The 18,334-nt window shown below is 43.0% G+C and overlaps 2 protein-coding genes across 2 annotated transcripts; one reads left to right on the forward strand and one right to left on the reverse strand.

Moving 5' to 3' along the window:
- Positions 1-576: 576 nt before the first annotated feature.
- On the reverse strand, positions 577-12,797 carry p3h1 (prolyl 3-hydroxylase 1). Its single transcript, XM_079295945.1, has 15 exons — positions 12,313-12,797; positions 10,348-10,500; positions 9,741-9,930; positions 9,519-9,650; positions 8,227-8,366; positions 6,705-6,794; positions 6,568-6,620; positions 6,355-6,482; positions 5,506-5,633; positions 5,259-5,354; positions 5,006-5,156; positions 3,296-3,413; positions 3,131-3,206; positions 1,985-2,125; positions 577-1,554 (listed from the first exon to the last, which is right to left on the reverse strand). Exons 1-15 carry the CDS (start codon positions 12,751-12,753, stop codon positions 949-951), a joined length of 2,643 nt encoding a protein of 880 aa, XP_079152071.1. The 5' UTR covers positions 12,754-12,797; the 3' UTR covers positions 577-948.
- Positions 12,798-14,974: 2,177 nt separating this feature from the next.
- On the forward strand, positions 14,975-18,314 carry cUnh1orf50 (chromosome Un C1orf50 homolog). The gene is made up of 5 exons (XM_079296016.1): positions 14,975-15,111; positions 15,640-15,755; positions 15,840-15,926; positions 16,338-16,469; positions 17,040-18,314. Exons 1-5 carry the CDS (start codon positions 15,072-15,074, stop codon positions 17,223-17,225), a joined length of 561 nt encoding a protein of 186 aa, XP_079152142.1. The 5' UTR covers positions 14,975-15,071; the 3' UTR covers positions 17,226-18,314.
- The last annotated feature ends 20 nt before the right edge of the window (positions 18,315-18,334 follow it).

Raw genomic sequence — 18,334 nt, forward strand, 5'->3', positions numbered from 1 at the left:
CGTTGATTATAAGTATCTAAAGAAAATGTACACAAGTGCAGTCCTTGAGTAGATGTACCTTCTTACTTACCACCTCGGTGATACAACGTTGATGGTGTGCTTCCTGTCGACTGAGGCTCTGTGGGGACGAGCTGAGGGCTGAGATTGAGAGAACTGTTAACTGGTATCTTTTGTGAAGAGCAAAAAATAAAAAAATAATCAAAATGTAATGAACAGCAGCGTCCACAGAGAAAACAGATACATCAGTGAGGGCCTTAACTTCAAACTTTTCCCTTTTCCCAAGCAGGCCCCGAGATTTATAATGTGACAGTGCTGAAATGTGCTGAGCCTTCAAGGAAGTCAGAGAACAATGAGCACCGGGGCTTTGAATTATTCAGGTTGAAATCAAATCACAGCAGGACTTCCCCCCCGAAATCTTGAAGCTCGCCACCTGAGGATTTCTCTTCGAAAGTGAATTTGTTACGGTTTGTCAAAATGAGCAGAGATTACTGAGCGGCGCTTCCACCCTGACACCCAGTGTCGGCTTGGAGCATCGCATTATGTTTTTGATCCATTTAATGAAAACTCACCACAATGTAGAAAACATCACTTTTATTTATTTCTCACACGGTTGATCTGAGTTTCTCTCAACAGAAACGTTCCGCTTCCCCCCCTTGCCTCTTTAACCTTGGCTTGGTTCCAGAACATGTCATCACAAATAAAAACAAAACACGGAGAATCCAAACGGAGATGAAAGAGGGAACCATCTCTACAGACGCAAAACCTTTGGATGCCGAAACAAAGGTAGTTCCGGTGATCCGGGCGCTCCAGCAGATTGTCAGTTTGATTGTGAAGCACTCGTGTGATGATTTCAGTGACAACTCAACCGTTCACTCCGTTTTCATTCGACCACCCACAGAGAAGTAGAAAATAGTAGGAAAATAGACACAGTCACAGGTGCTTGTTTGATCACAGCTCCTCCTTGCCGATCTGAGGGTCCGAGGCCGACGTGGCGTCGACTTTTACCGTCTTTTTCGCAGCCGGTTTTGCGTCCTTTTGGACCGCCTGCTTGGCTTGCGTTTTAACCGTCTGTTTCCCATCTTTTTTAGCAGCAGGTTTGACTTTGTCCGCCGTCTTGGCCTTCGCTTTCGGAGCGGCTTTGACTTTGGCGGCTGTTTTCGTTTTGCCGACCGGCTTCGCCTCCGCTTTGTCCTCCGCCGGGTCTGCTGGTCCGTCAGCCTGTGCGTCTGCTGGCACGTCCGGCTTCTGCTCCGCTGGTTTGTCATCTTGCTTGCCGTCTGCGTTTCCCGGGTCAGGCTGTGCGGGAGGTTCGGGCGTTGTCGGTTCGGGCGTTGTCGGTTCGGGCGTTGTCGGTTCGGGCGTTGTCGTTTCGGGCGTTGTCGGCTCGGGCGTTGTCGTTTCGGGCGTTGTCGGTGCGGGCGTTGTCGGTTCGGGCGTTGTCGGTTCGGGCGTTGTCGGTTGAGGCTCGGAGGCGCCGTTCGCCTCATTTTTGATGAACTCCGCATTTACAGGGGTGGAAAACATGTTCAGCATATCCTGAGCTTGGATTCTCTCCTACGGTACAGAAAAAAAGAAACATTTGAGGGATAACAAGAATGGAAAATTAGCCAATTAAGGATGAAAATGTAAAGACCAAAAACTCAATTCATACTCTATTAGATTCATGATGTTTGTAGAAAATTAGCCACTGGCTACTGGGGAAATGATTGTTCCATTAAGATATCAAGGTTTAAATGAGGGTGCACCCTATTACATTATTTATGAATTGCCTCTTTTAGCAATGAATGAAGAAAAGAATAGTACAAACTCAATGCTGTTTTATTACTGAGATATTAGGAGGGAGAGTTTTGCCGTTGTCAGAATTTCACTTTCATGAGTTTTGTGTTTCTCTTACAGTACACAATTGATTTTATAAACGAACGAATGCTGCTGTTAAAAACTACTAGCAGTTATGCTGATGTTAGTCCACAGAGATGGCCCGTACCTTTTCCTCGTGAGCAGGATCCAGGGTGAACCACAGCGCCACAGCGCACCTCTGGCCCATGGTGACGGCTCTGACGCCGTGGGGGTTTTCCTGCCCCGCTCCGAACCCGACCACGCGGCCGCACTGTGGACGCACCTCGGCCTGAAGTAGTCCGAGAAGATAGACCAATGCCACATTTAACAGCAGTGAAGCTTGAGATTTGTCATCTCCGCCAGGAGATTATGTGTTCGGTCCTGTGAGTGCGTGCATCTGTCTGTCTGTTTGTCTGTCTACGGCTAAGCTTGCATATTACTGGACACACACAGTCGTGTAACATTGGACCTCTTGTGGATGCGGTGATTCATACATTTTGGAAAAACATATATTATACAGAAACTGCTTCAGTTTGTTTCTGTTTCGGATTACAAATTGTTCTTCTCTTGCTTTGCACCCCTACATAAGACAATTTTTCAAATTGATACATGTATGTACGTATGTAACGATCCCTTATCAAATGACAAACTGAATCCAAGCGTTGATTACAACAGAGCTCGACCTGTCATGGCGATTGGAGGAGAGTACCGTAAGCTGTTAGCAGCCGGTGGGCAGCAGAGTCCTGCAGCGTGTTTGGCTGACAGAGCTAACAGCTAACTGGGCTAATACAGTTAACAGTGCTAACAGCTAACTGGGCTAATACAGTTAACAGTGCTAACCTCTTCCGGGTCTAATACAGCTGACAGAGCTAACAGCTAACTGGGTTAATACAGTTGACAGAGCTAACAGCTAACGGGGCTAATACAGCTAACAGAGCTAACAGCTTTACGGGGCTAACATAGCTATTAACGGAACTAAACACAACGTGAAGCGTTACACAATGAACTGCTGTTTAGCTGCTCGGAGCCGGTGCAGACAGCTGCATAAATTTAAAACGAGAGCGCATCTGTTGTGTTAAAAAACGCAAAAAAATGTCTGATACGCTTGTGGTGTATTCGGGTGGCAGATGTGGTTTTTAGTCATTCAATCAAATATTACAGCAGTGGTAATTGCAAATACACTTGGTGGAGATGTGCACTCTTTTGAGTGCACTTTCCAAATTTGTATTTGTTAAATCTATACATGCAGCACAGGTTGAAAAAAAGATGATGGAAAAAAAAGCTGCGTAGTTACCGTGACTGTTTTAGCATCCAACTCAGTGAAAATGAATTCTCCTCCCTCAAAGTCATTGTTTAGATACAAGATGGCACTGCAGGGGAGAGACATCAGGGTGTTAGGTGGGGTTGTCTGGTCGATGGATAGACTTTGTCGTGTACTCCTGTGTGTGTGTGTGCTCACCTGTAGTCTCTGTGTGTGTATGCAGGAGGTTCCTTTATACACTCGTTAAGCTCAGAGATCAGCAGACAGTTGTCCACGTGAACAGGGTGACTCAGGTCCTCGCGGCCCCCCTGCTTCTCTGAATAAACAACAGACAAGCAAAAAGAACATTTTAGACTGTGATCACACAACTCAAACCATCCAGATTCTTTTTAGCCAGCGTGGACTCCGCTCTCATCAACCTGTTTACCCTTTGCAGCAGCAGAGAGCTGTTTTCAGCAAACTAGGTCTGATAAACCCACTCTACTCTACCTGACTGGCAACAAACAGCAGACAAAGTTAGAGACCAGCTAGTGAACATAACGGAGCATTTAGCAGCTTAAGAGCAAGATATTTTTCCCAGGAGTTGGTTAAGACCAAAAAACTAGAATAACCGGCTCCCCCGACCAGTCAAGTTGCAGTTAATAGCCAAAAATGTCATGTCAAATTATAATTGTATCCTATTAGACATTTGTGTGAAAATGTCATATTTAGCAGACGAGTTCTTGAGTTGTGGCCAAAAACGTGTTTTGTGAGGTCACAGCGACCGTGACCGTTGACCACCAAATTTGAATTACTTCAGTCTAGAATCTAGAAGTGGACACTTGATCCAAATTGAAAGAAAATCCCTCTCGGCGTTCCGATCGGGTTCACGAGGATGAGACGTATGTATGGACAAGCAGACGGACAGCCCGGAAACATAACGCCTCTGGCCACGGCTGTTCCCCTCACGTAGGCATAGAAAAGTAAAATAATGGACTTTTATTGGATATTCATCAGGTGGGCGGAGACATGACACAGTGCTATGTATTATACTGATGGTATAAGCTAATGCTACATGGCTAATAGCCAGTGTTGGCTAGGTGTGTAAATAGGCAATTGTCACCACAGCACCTTTATGAGGTGCTGTCTGTGCTTTCTTCTGCTGCCCTCTAGTGGCCAGAAACCATCAATGCAGCTTTAACTTGTGAAGGGATCCAGCTTTAAGTCCATCATTTTGACCACTTTTTTTCCAGCCAACTCGTCATCACAACAGAGGAGGCAGGTACAACGGTAACATCAGCAGCTGTTAGCCTCCAAAGCTGGTCAGTTTTTGATTTCAGTCAAAATATGCACTCATACAAACACATAGTGATGATCTATCGCGAGGTAATGGAATGTAAATCTATTTTACTCTGAACAATACAACATAATTGCTACACGAATTTAGAGCTTGCTTTTGCAACAAAGTACAAATACGTTTACTTCTATATATGTTCATGTCCTCTCTGGGCCAATCAGGGACACCTACAGCACTGTGTGCCACTACGTTGTGACACAGGATCATGGGGGGTGTAGTATTTGGAGCTATTTGCCATACAAAACTTGACGAAATAACGTGATTACTTCAAACGGTTTTTAATTTAATATAATTTGTTTGGGGATGGGTGGTGCATAAATGAAAGGAATTGGTCAATTTCCCATCCATAAAAAATCTTTTGAAAACTTAAAAAAGACTTCTATACTTCCTAAATCCGACCCATTTTCATATTTTTTAAGACTGAACCTTCTGTTGAAGGATCTGACAGATGTGATCGATCATTTCATGAATCAACAGAAAAAGACAGAGTCACAACGTCATCACTGGGGACAAAACCAGTGGATGAGTCTCTCCGACAGACAACGCCAGCAAACTGTCCCTGGCAGACGTACCATCGATGGCAGAGCGGCAGACCAGGTGTGAGTAGGAGAAGTAGAGCGGAGCGTCCAGACCGAAGTACGACTCCAGTGCCTTCTTCACCTTCTCGCTGAGGTCGAAGAACAGACGAGCGCTCTTCAGCGGAACCGCCCCCTCCTGTCCGAGCTGTGGGAGGTGGAAACAGCGTTTAGCAGCAGCCACAGGGACGAAACTGACTTTACTTACTGTTGCTATGCTTCAAAAGACGTTGGCCGGGGGACTACAGACCTTCACGGCCTTCAGGACAGTGACTCCCTGGAACATCTCACTGGGGGAGTGGGGGGAGGGGCGCCCCCTGTAGCCGTCACCTTTCAGAGCAGCTGACTGGGAAATATGCACAGCATCAACACTCTGATAAATGGTCCGCTATGCTCACCAGCTAGTTGCTAACTTCTGTAGTTTCCCATCTATTCATATGATGCTTTCACGAAGGAATAAAGCTGAACTCAGTAGGCTGTGAGCGTATATCACTCACATTGGAGAGGCGTTGCAGCTCCCTGCACTCGTCCTCGCTGATCACCCCGTCCAGCAGCACCCGCTGAGAGCCGTTCAGCTGATTGGCCGTCATGGTCACCTTGATGTCATCGTGCAACAGAGCACCACCTCGAGGAGCAAGGACGCAGGATCAAGGAGAGTAAAAAGTCTGAGGGCTCTATTTAAACGATCAATAGCGCATGGTCTGAAGTGCATGTAGTTGAGAGTGTAAACGATAACAAATATGGATTGAAGAAGAATATTTCGTGGGATAAATATGTGTTGTGAATTTTTTAAACGATTACATTGATTTTTTTTTTCCAATATATTGTGACTTTAACGCTCTGGAGTGATTGGAAATGTTTGGATCACACCAGTCGAAACAATCTTACGTAGCCACCGCTGGAATCTAACACTACAAATAGTATAATACTAGTATTACTATACTCAGCATTGTGTACAGTCCGAGAACATATAGTTATATGATGAGTTTCATATTGTGTTTATTGATCACTCTGCTTACTATTTGTCCCTGTCCGTTGACGGTGGTGTGTGCTGAATTCATGTCTTTTGTCTCCCAATCCCCTGTCCCCTCAACAACTCCTTTTGATTGCGTATGAGCACATGAGTTGTGAGCGTCTGTGTAGGAGCATCTCACGATCTGAATAATGGGCCCTTTAAATAGCAGGAATATACTTTCTCCTCTGAATTAAGACCAGGTTTTTGGGCGAAGGTACGTTGGCGGACATTTTTATTTCTTAGGTACTGTAGTTAACTTTCAACCGTAAGGGTAGTTTGTTTAAAATATGAAAGACATCGGGTTCTCTTGTAATCCGGGTGTAATATTCACCTTCCGTCGGCACTATAAACATGGCCATATCCGAAGAATCCTTCTTCTTCTCCTCGACCATCGTCTCAATCTCCTTCATGAGGTTTCCGATCTCCTCCGTGATCCTCGCCGCGGTCTCTTTGTCGGCCCTGAGACACACACACAGGCTATGACATCACTTCCACAGTGTGTGTGTGTGTGTGTGTGTGTGTGAGGCGCTCTCTTCTATCTTACTTCTGCTTGTCTCTCAGCTTCTTAGGCATGACATCTTCAGGGGTCCATGTGTCCTGAATGCCAAGCGACAGTAAAAGGCACCAGTCAGATACCAAATAGGCAAAATGTGATCGCTACCGAATGACTTATTCACTCACTGGATCTACAAAGGTGATTCCGAAGGCTTCGTATCCAAAGTAGAGCAGCTCTTTCTCCAAAATGGACTGCTGAATGTGCAGTTTCACCACCTGCAGGTAAACAAATAAATCAATTGAAACCGTCTGCAAAACGGCTCCAGGAGATATATCCATAGGATACCATGTTCCATTGAAGGTTCAAGTGCAGAAAACTACGGGGCATTTACTGATCTCTGGTTGTGAGCGGCCTCTAGTGGTGACCAGCGGAACACAGCGCTCATAAAACATAAAGAGGCTGTTGATGTATGGTGGCCTGTGCATGGACTTTAAATAGCACATGAGAGGTCTGTATGAACAGAACACAGATGAAGAAGGTTAGAACAGAGGACCAGCAGGAACATCCAGTGGAGGAAAACACACGTTTAAGCCTTTACTTGATAGCTCACCATAAATACTGTCAAAAGGCAGGTTTGATATTCTAAATGTAGGTATCGGAGGCCTCATTGCACAAAAATATTTCGAAGTCTGAATCTCAGTTTGGCTTTATGGAATTATAGAAGCATGTTTCCCAATTGCATTCAGGGGGAAAGAAATCTTACTTACCTTAGAATAGTAATGTAGCTGTTACAGAACCGTCCTCAGTTAGGAACCCTTTGTTAGGAACCCTTTGTTAGGAACCCTTTGTTAGGAACCCTTTGTTAGGAACCCTTTGTTAGGATGGCTTAGAGCCTGTTCTGAACTCACAATAACCATGTGTGGCCATGACAACCAAGACGGGGAACAACATGAACAATGAAATACAACGGTTGAAAGGCTACTCAGACCGTAGGATGACGTTTTTAATTTTCTGGACCACCAAGACAATTCAGTTAAGTAATTAATAAATGAATCACAAAAAGGCGGGGCTCCTTCGAGGGTTTAGGAGTCGCTTCTGTAATAGGAAGCATCTTTAAAACTTAAGAGCCGTTAGAATATCCTCTCTGTGATGACCCTCCTGGTCACTACAAATTAAACTAAATATGTTTTGGTTGGTGAATTCATAATAAAGTATATTATTAATTTGCTACCTTTCATTATTGTGGATAGCACAACAACCAATAACTATGAGGGAAACACGACTCAATTGGTTTTAGGTTTTTTTCAGCATCACCCACACCGACTCCCTTGGGAGTGTTTTTATTCCCAAACCGCGCAATGGGCTGGAGAGCCATGCATCTCAGCACCCTGCATCATCGTTGGTATCGACCAACAACCCTATTAACCCGCTATAAATAGTGTAGAGTATGGACGTTCGGAGCCTGGGGCAGTAAAGGAATCTCACATATTGCTTCTTTTAAAGGCAGCAAACAGCTTATGTGCTTTAGATCACCATCAGTGCTTTTGTTAATGTCCCTCTTGTGCCCTTGAGTGCGTTTGAGTGCTAATCTTTCTCTCACCGCGTGTAGTCTGGGCTGATTTACTGCTGGTCATTATGGATTAAGAAAAAACAAAACACGCCCACGAGGCTCTTCGCACAAAAGCCTCTGGGTCGTGTGAGTCGTACCTGTCTGGCCTTTATAGGTCGCGCCTTGTCTTCGCCCAGCACGGCAGAATAATAGGCCAGGTTCTGGTTCATCACCTCGTCGTCAGGGTGGAACAACAGGAAGGTCTTGGCGCACTCTATGGCCCGCTCGTACTTCTCACCTGGAGAGAGAGGACAGAAGGGGGAGGGGTTTGTAGAGTTATTCTACAGACCTGCTCTCCTAGCGTTGCATTGTGGGAAGCGTGACGGTAAGGTGCAGTTAAGAGGAAAAACCATCACATACATACAGAAGCCCTGAGAACATGAACTTCTGGTGATACATTTTGTCTGATCGAAAGTATTTTCTCATTAGTTTCGAATTAGTTTCTGACTTAAATACACATGAAAAACAAATTCCAGGATCATCTTTGTATGTTCCTGAATTTTTGTAATCTGTGAACTTCATTGTTCCATCTGACATACTTCAGCCTCTGCTGCTTCAGTTTTGACTATTCTTTTTCAAGTCTGGCTCAACTTTATTTTATTTGATTTGTTTGGTCCCAGTAAGAGATGCAACATGTCAGGGAGATTTAAAAAATGTAACAGCTGAGATAATTGAACACATTTTATGTAACATGTTTAGAATATACATATAGCCAACATATAGCCAAGTCAGACATTTTCTATACATTTTTTAAAGAGAACTAGTCTCCACCTTCTTGTTCCAATGCTCGATGCTGATTGGCTGTCATGTAAATGACAGATGCATTGCCAGTTACTTTAATGAGGAGGGGTCACTTGTCTGTATGCATCCCTACAGCACACTTGTAACACTGATGAAGGCCAGATGGCTGTTTGTCTTCTGTAAATCAGGTCCGTCAGAATTGGCCAAAAATGACATCTGATTATTCCTTCTTCAAAAACACATATAGGTTGGAACTATTTTTGCTGGTCATGTCTATGAGAGGATAAACCAATACGGGACGCGTAACTAGATGTATACATATATGTATTTCAACATAAACATGCTTTTTAAAAGATCTACAACCTAACGAAATAACGTTCTACACCGTAAAACTTCATTTAAAGGCTGTAGACTTCACAATCCAATATTCATTTCCATAATCGAACACCGAATCGAAATGGAAGCCCTACTGTAAATAGAGCGACCCTCCTCTGTCATCATCAGTCAATACAATACAACTCTACAGGGAATGATTTTGTTGAATGTTATTTTCACAATATTCAACAAAGATATGAGGCCACTTGCATGGCGGTCGAGGACATTGGATAAATTGTAGGCTGACAAAGACACGTGTCGTTGTCGGACTCACTGTTGTAGTAGGAGAACTGCAGGTAGTTGAAATGCGACGGGAGGAAGTCCTCAAAGGGCTTGTCTCTGCCGGCGGTTGAGGCCAACTCCACCGCGCAGTGCTGCTTACAGTTCAGCACCTGCATGTAGTGGTCTGACAAAAGGACAAGGGTCAGCAAATTATCAACTTTCAATATGAGTCGTTTCCGCACAAACCCCGCCCCCAAGGGACGTACTGTCTCACCTGTCATGGTCTGGAAGAGGTCGGCGCTGTACTCCATGTAGTTGTACCCGTCGTAGTTGTAGGCCCCCTCGCACAGCACTTTGCACTCCTTGTCGGCGGTGAAGTGCTCCTCTACGGCCACCTCGAAGTGATCCGCCGCCAGGCCGAAGGAGTCGTCGCTGTAGTAGCTCTTCCCCAGCAGGAACTCGGCCTGAGGAGAGACAGAGTGTCACCATAAAAGTACAATTTGAAAAATGGTATAATATAACAGTTAAAAAGCTTGGCGGGAATGGGCAAAATATATATTACAGGGGATGTACGAAGGTTCACAGTATTAAGAATAAAAAGAATGTGCAGTGTACAGAGATAACTGTCCAAAACACTTTTATTTTCCACCATATTCTACACTTCTTTACAGCCATTGTGTAGGTATTTGTAAAACCTCTGTGACAGTTTTACTGTTGAGAATGGACTATATTTCTGAACTGTGCTCAACCACAAAGTGCTGGAACGTGAGCGCAATAGATAAACGCTACAGACAAGCAGACTCCCTCAAAAGACTGGCCTTGAGGCGAAAAAGGCCCAAAGAAAAGGCCATAAACTCATCAGAGGAGGCGTCTGCTCTCACCATATGCGGCTTGGCCTCCAGATCTTTGAAGTCCTCCAGCTGTACTCCTGCCATCATCCTGTAGTAGTCCAGGTTCTGCTTCATCTCCGTGTGATCCGGGTTGGCCAGGAAGAATGTGTTGGCAGCTGCTACTGCCTTGTCCAGCTTATTGATCTGGAAAATAAACGTAATACCCACACAGGCGTTCAGGTCGTCCTCTCTGATCTAAGGTGTGTTAGTCAGCAAAACCACCTCAAAAAACCTAGACCCTTTTTCACAGGACTGTTCTCTGCTGCCGTGGGACGGCGTCTCTACGTGCCTCCCGAACAGGGTTTAGTCTATCCAACCTTCTACAAAGCATGGATGCTAATTGTGCTTGAAATGCAACTCTTTGCTAACACGTTAGCGATAACAACCTCATGCAGTGAAGCAGCAATACATTCTTTTTTTTGACCACTCGGGGCACCGGAGCAAACTATGAACGCAACATAGATATATTATCACTGTATGAGGTTGTTATGGCTAACATGTTAGCAAACTGTAGCTTATTCACACATCCAGAAAGCACAGATTAACATCAGCATCCATGTTGAGTCATGTTTTTGTCCTCCTGCCGAATGTAACTCCTTTATTCACTCTCTTTTAGCTCTGTTTTTGGTCTCCGCCCACTCCTGAGTGAAATGTCTGGCTCATTAGCTGCTAATTGCTCCACTGTGCTCACCGGCTAAGCTAGTCAACTTTGTTGCTAGCAGCCGTTTGTGGCTACTAGCTAGCATACAGTGGTTGTATCAGAACTGTGAGAGGAAACCATAACAGTAAAGTTGAGGGGAAAGCAAGGAGCAGACAATGCTTCTTTTCACATTGCATCATCATTTGTCCCATTCTTCATAGACAAATGTGTATATTATGTCTCAGTTGTACTTGACTAAACTGACCAAACTTATTCAAACCGGCACGAATAATAAATTCTCAGTTTAAACCAGTCCCTTACTTCACAAGAATGCAGGACTTGTAACCACGTATTTCTAGGCCTGTGTATTGGCAAGATTCTGGCAATACGATACGTATCTTGATACAGGGCTAGGGTTACTAACTATTTGTCCAAGACCGATAGTGTTTTTGAGAATCGATACAGTGTCACAAGTATCTGAAGTCTATCATTATTATCTTACACCCATATTTATTGCCTTCTACATAATCCACAGCAACACCCCCACCTCTCAGTGGCCTGTATTTAAAATAAACAATGAAGTATCATTTTCAGCTCTAAACCACTGCCTCAAACGGAACTGTTGGCTCCCTACCATGTAATTATCAAAGTTGTGAAAGTCTGAAACCCCAGCAATCAGTTTGGTTTGAAGGTTGAGTTTTGTGCTTTTTTATTTTTTGCTGAATAATGCATTGTAGGCTCATTTATGTTAAGAAATATTATAGCAATACGCTGTAATTGTATTTAAATAATTTTCTCCCACTCCCACATATTTCAGTGACAACTAAACATTCTGCAACAACCTTTTACATTACGGCGCTGCATTCAAGTTCCGTCTGAGGGTAGTATTTTTCGATTAAACGCAATCCAAGAAAACTGTGAATATGAAGAAAAAAAGAACAATATCGTACATCATATAGCTTTCTATGTTTGTCCATCTCACTTTGCATCTAAAGGTACTCCAACGTGCCAACGCGGCATCATTTACCACATCGTCTTTTGGCCAGTGTGAGTTTGTAAGTAGCATGTAAAAGCAGCACGTTAGGCCTTTAAACAACTGGATCCCAAAAACTCTCAACGGCAAGACTCCACAGAAGCTGACTCCACCTTAAGACGTGGCACGGTTTCTCTCGGTTTTGGGGGGGTTGGGGCTTTTACTCTTCTTTTTGGTTTTTAAACTTACATTGGAAAACATGTCTGCAATGTGTGATGCGTTTTTACAACGGGACAGCCCTGACTGGAGCTCAATAGCTGTATCACTTAGCTAACTTGTATACCTTAAAATATGCGACTTGCAGGTAATTATACGGGGTCCTCTTCCTGAACTCCAGCTCCAGTTCTTCGGTGACCTCATGCATAGTCGGGGTACCCAGTTTGTCAGTCTCGCAGGAGTTCACGCAGTCCGCCCTTTTGAGGACTTTCTGGAAGAAGCCCAGGTCCTCCACGGAGCTGGCGCCCGGCACGGCAACTTCCAAGCCGGACAGGCGGTCACCGAAGGCGGTCTGGTTGGCGCAGCTCAGCCGGCACTGAGCCTTCACGCTGCGGACCGTAGCTTTGTTCATGAGCGCCTTCTCCATGTTCAGGATCACAGTCAGCCAGTCCCCCTTGTAGTAGGCTTCCACCGCCGTGTCGAAGAGGAAGTCGTAGGGCTCCAGAATGTGCGAAGCGCACAGTGGAGCAGTGAAGCAGACAAATAGCAGCGCATAACGGAGCTCCATGGTGCTAAAAGTGTCGGGGCTCTGCAGCCCGATCCGGGAGACTAGAAGCCGGTCAGAGAGAAGAGGTGTTAACTTCGCTCTCCTACAAGGACTTGTTTGGAGGCGGGGCTTTAGCACAGTTGAGCCCCCCACCCCCCCCCCCACACACACACACACATGTAGTTATAATAATGTAATATAGAGCGTCACTACTGGGGGGGGGTGCAGGTTAGGACTGACTTAAGTGTGAAATACTTCTTATATACAGAGTATATAGTATAATTGTGTAAAATGTTTATATCAGCTAAAAATGAGAGCAATACGTTTCACTTCTTGTTCTGAAATGGGCAAAATCTGCAAAACCAACCGGAGAAAACAAAAGAGCACATTTGGCACCGTATGAACGTGATATTCTCATTTAATTATATTTTTCCCAGTATTAAAACACATTAACTTAGCGTAATTTTGGTGAAAGAAGAAGCCATTGTTATAATAAAGACAATTGTTATTGTAATGATCCTTTATTGTTCTGGGGAGCACAAACAAGCTACAAGTAAACGTACAAGAAAACACTGCGGTCAAGTCAGCAGACACTTACATGTTAGTGCACCTATACGCTGGAATTCACGGTAAACTCATTCAAACGGCACAGATCGGGAGCGAGCGAAGGATTTTGCAAAGTTAGCGGATAGATTAACGTGAGACAACTTCCGGTTTTCTACAGACGAACATCCGGTTTTCAGAATAAGATGGCAACAAAGTATACATATTGCATAATGAAATGAGATTAAATAAATTATATTCACATTCAGTATAAAACATGCTACCTGCAGCTCCTTAAAGGGAAAATACACCTAAATTGTGCGTAAAGTGTCTTTATTCTTTGATTTGAGGGTTGCTGGAAGTTAATAATACCTGACTGACGGTCAATTAAGATATTTTACGAAGCAAAAACTCTGAACTGAATTTGTATCTTCAAATGGCACATTTTTTTAAATGTTTAAGGTGCTATAAAAATGTTTTTCTCAATAATTCCACACAATGACTAATGCATGTTCAGGACAAAAATGGGTAATATCACAATATTTAAGGTGCTACAAAAATATTTTTCTTAATAATTCCAGACAATGACTGATATGTATGTGTTGGGGACATAGTTTACTAGTTATCGTCACATAACATTGATCGAACAAGAAAAAGTTGTATTCTTTTTTAATCGATACGTTGTTATAAATAGTTACTTCTTTTGTTATGATGAAATAAGCAGGTATGTAATATCATTGCTAAAAATAGAAGTGTTTTGTTATTAAGAAAATGAATGTCATAACACATTTTCTTATCACATGAAACCTGCAGATGCATTTTCTGAATACATCGGAGCAATTTATACACAGACCAGTAGTGGTAACTTAGTACATTTACTCTAATCTACTTATTAAGTATACATTTGAGGTACTTGTTAACTTGAGTATTTCCTTTGTCTGTTACTTCTAACCCATTACATATTGATATATGTATATACATATTTGCTCAAATCTACATTAGTTTGACAGCTGTAGTTACTAGTTACCTGTGAGATCAAATTATCACAAAGGTGAAAACAGGACTGTCTTTCTGAGCTAACGAAAAAGTTGACATTGATCTCATAAAATCAGCACAACTTAAAGCACCACCCATTGACTGTATATTGTCAAAAGCAAAACTTGTGTAAGTGTGACCGCAATGGATCATGGGGGAAACCATGCAAGGAAATGGCAAGAAACCCCAAGTCAAGACTATTAAAAGTCTAGTACATCCTAAACTCCCGTGAGTATATCCGATGCATCTGCAGTGTTAAACTGTTGATGTGACACATTTATCAACAATTGTTTATTTATTAACAACTGTTACGCGGCGATATCGCGACTTTGCTTATTTGATTCATCAACAGTGACAAATCCTCTATTTTTTTAATGTTCTGTACCCAGACTGGGCTTGTTTTGATACGCCTGAAACCCCATTCAAGTAATAATGGCAATATAACATGAAATGTACTACAGAATCTGTTTTTATTAGGATGGAATTGGGAATGGAAGCTGCACGTTGAAAACGTGAATTTATTATATTCAAAAAAGACCCGATAAAGTTTTTTATTTCATCTATTTTTCACAGGCACAAATTAGGACTACCATTTGGGCAAAATGGGGCGGAGATTTAGGACCCCGTGAAACTGCCGGTATTTTGCATGGCATTTCTGGTCAAATATTAGCTGGTTACAAAACCAGTAGTTGGACCGGGAGGTTACATATGACAGTATCACCCGAGAGACGTGTTCGCAGTAAAAACTGACAGAAGACAACATGGAGAGGACGGTCAGCCTTCCCAACAAAACCACCACGGGTAACAGAAACTGAGCGTCTTGTTGTTAAACCTCATGTCAAACCTTCCCACCGTTCTGAGCACTCTCGAAATAGTTTTTACGGAGTCTCACAGAGCTTCACTGTCATTGAGAATGCGGTTATATTTGTTTAGCTTAATTAGCAACAGTTAGCTCAGCGCGCGGTAACCTAGGCATTTAACGTTAATTGCAACTTAATGTCAGCTCTATTAGTTGTTTTCTTTATGCTGCATGGTTGCTGAAATACTTTGACGTGACAAGCCTAATGAGGCGGAAGTGCAGTGAAGAGTTTCGGGTCAATGCACATTATTATTAGTAATTTCATTGCATTACTATGCTATTTGATTCATAATTTGTTAAGTAATCGTTGCAGCTGTTGTGATGGTACAGTAGCAGCTACAGTAATGACATCACTGGCATTGACACAGTAATTGTAGTTGCATTATGAATAACGTTTCTCCCGATGATTCGGTTACATGCATTATATAATAGTGATGTAACTCTACTTGTGTGTGTTTTTTTTTTTACAGTGACTCTGGTTGAAAGCAGCAGCAACCCCAGCGGGGTGCAACTGGTCAGTTCCTATCAGACCAACAGAGTAGGAGACCCCACGGACCTAGTGGCCCTGGCAACACAAGTACAGAGGGTATGGACAAAATAAACATCCAAACTTTACAGTTATACACGGCCATAACTGTTAGTGAGGTACTAATATTTTTTGTTTTTGTAGGGAGATGATTTCACGAAAGCCAATGCTTGCAGCAAACTGGCGGTCATTGCTGGCCAGATCAGATACTTGCAGGAACAGGCGAGGAAGGTGAGCAGCAAAAACACGAGTGCACACAATGAATGGGCTGGTGTTATGTATGCGTCGGTAAAATATAAATGCTGCAGTTACTACTTCTTTTAATGCCACTGTAGCTAGTTTGTGGCTGATCATGCCAGGACGTGTAAACTGTGGTAAGTTTTCAAACAATCCATTATGGATTCTTGTGGATTGGGATCCGTTCAACAAGTTTTCTTCCTGATATTAATGTACATTTTAACAAGAAAACGGACGACAGATGAAGGTGAGATTTTAGCTTTATCTGGTACAATATATTTGCTGTGCCTTGGCCCTCAAACATGAACAATACAATTTATAAATGGAAAAAATGCTGCTCGTATTTGATTATGAGACAAGAGATGTGCTTTCGGTCCAGTGCTCTTATCTTTTCTCTCTTTCCAGGTTTTAGAAGACGCTAAAAGAGATGCCGACCTCCACCACGCTGCCTGTAACATTGTGAAAAAAGCAGGCAACATGTATTACCTCTACCAGCGGCCATCTGGACAGAAGTACTTCTCCATCATCTCCCCTAAGGTCGGCATTCTACCGATACATACAGCAACCCAAGACAGGTTGATAAGCTGCCTTTAATGGTATGTCCCCACACGTGGATGCAGAGTGTTACGACATGTTGCTTAACTTCACCTCAGGGAGAGTTCCCCCAGCAGTGCGTGCGTGCGTGCGAGACCACAGGCGGGTTAGTTTGGATTTGATGGGTTATAGTTTTGTCTGTGCTTGTTCGTCGTCGTGGAAAGCTGGAGAACTTTGACAGTAAAACAGATCCTTTGAAACCTTTTTGTAAGTTGGAAACACAAAAAACAAATGGGTTTCAACTACATATTCCTTCGTGATTGTTTTCATCTATTCTGCCATTAAGTTTTCTTGATTAGCAATAAAAAATATCAGGAACTGGTGGAAAAATGGCCGTGGTGAGACCAAATAGCTTGTTTTCTATGACCAACAGTCTAAAACTCCAAATTTGTCATTTTACTTTGACTTAAGACCAAAAGAAATCCTAAAAATTCTGAAGCTGGAACTCGATAATTGTTTTTTGAGTCATTGACGTCTCACCTTTGCCCACTGTCTTCGTCCTCCCCTCTGCAGGAATGGGGTCCCAGCTGCCCGCACACATTCGTCGGCGCGTTCAAACTCCAACACGACATGTCCTGGACCCCCGTGGACCAGGTGGAGAAGAGGGACGCAGAGATCGCCATCATGGACAAAGTTCTCCGCCAGCAGACGGCCCTGCCGCCGTACACAGAACCTGACTTCAGGGGCCTCTCCGAGTGACGCACGGCCGGACGGGAGCGCCTGAAGGACGGGGGTTTTAAACTGCAGTCTTAATGCACAGAAATCCGTACATGGATTAGAATCGCTGATCTCAAAGCAGCTGTTACAGTGTGTTGGTCACTTTCATACACTGACACAAGGAGAGACGCTACAGGTGAATAGGGTAACTGATGATGTTATCAGTTGGTTGCTGACGTTGATGTATTACAAGCTGTCTGAAATTGTATCTTTAAATATGCAAATAGAGCATTATCTAATTAAAATGTGCTAATTTGAATACTTTTACAGAACATAAATGTGAACATTGGATAAAGACAGTTTCAAAATTCCTGTGTGAGTCAAAGGTTTTCATGAAGGGACTTCTCTTCTGTATCACTCCATGAATCAGAAAATACTCTCAACAGACATTCAAACATTTTTAGTAATAACTGTAATTCAGGCTCAGTACATGGAGAGGAATGAAAGTGTAAAGTTTGGCTCAGTCTGACGAAAAACTAATTTTGAGGAAACCGCCTTTAAAGATATGTTTTGTAAACTTAGACATTCTACTATCGGTGAATATGGTTAAACATTGAACTAACATATCATGGAACCGCCACAGTTGATTACTTTCATTAAGATTGATTTTTGGTTTTACAAGTTGTGAGATTTTATGCCGAGGCATTATCTGATAACTTTCAGTTAATTTAGGAAAAATCTACAGACTCAAATAAACACGGTAAAATAAAAACACTTTCTGGTGTTTTCGTTCCACGAGTCTGAAAGATGACGCGATGGCAGCAAAACACCCCAAAATCCTAAACTGACCAGATGTTTTTGTCTGTACTGTCACATAGTGTGCAATGTATTACTACAAGTTTACATTCCTATACACAGTGATTGGTGATGTTGAATGCATTGTGTCAACTTCAGGGTTAGTCCTCTATAAATATAAATACTAAATGGAGCTACGCTGGCAGGCCTGTGCATGGACACTAATAAAGAAAAAAAGATTTGAAACCTTTTAGCCTCGTTTATTGGTTATCTGACAAACGGCATGTAAAGCTGCACTGTGGAGTTTAAATTCAGTGTTTGTCACCAGAATGCTGAGGATGCTCAACCTGATAAAA

Source organism: Melanostigma gelatinosum, assembly GCF_949748355.1.
Source record: "Melanostigma gelatinosum genome assembly, chromosome: 3".
Lineage (NCBI taxonomy): Eukaryota > Metazoa > Chordata > Actinopteri > Perciformes > Zoarcidae > Melanostigma > Melanostigma gelatinosum.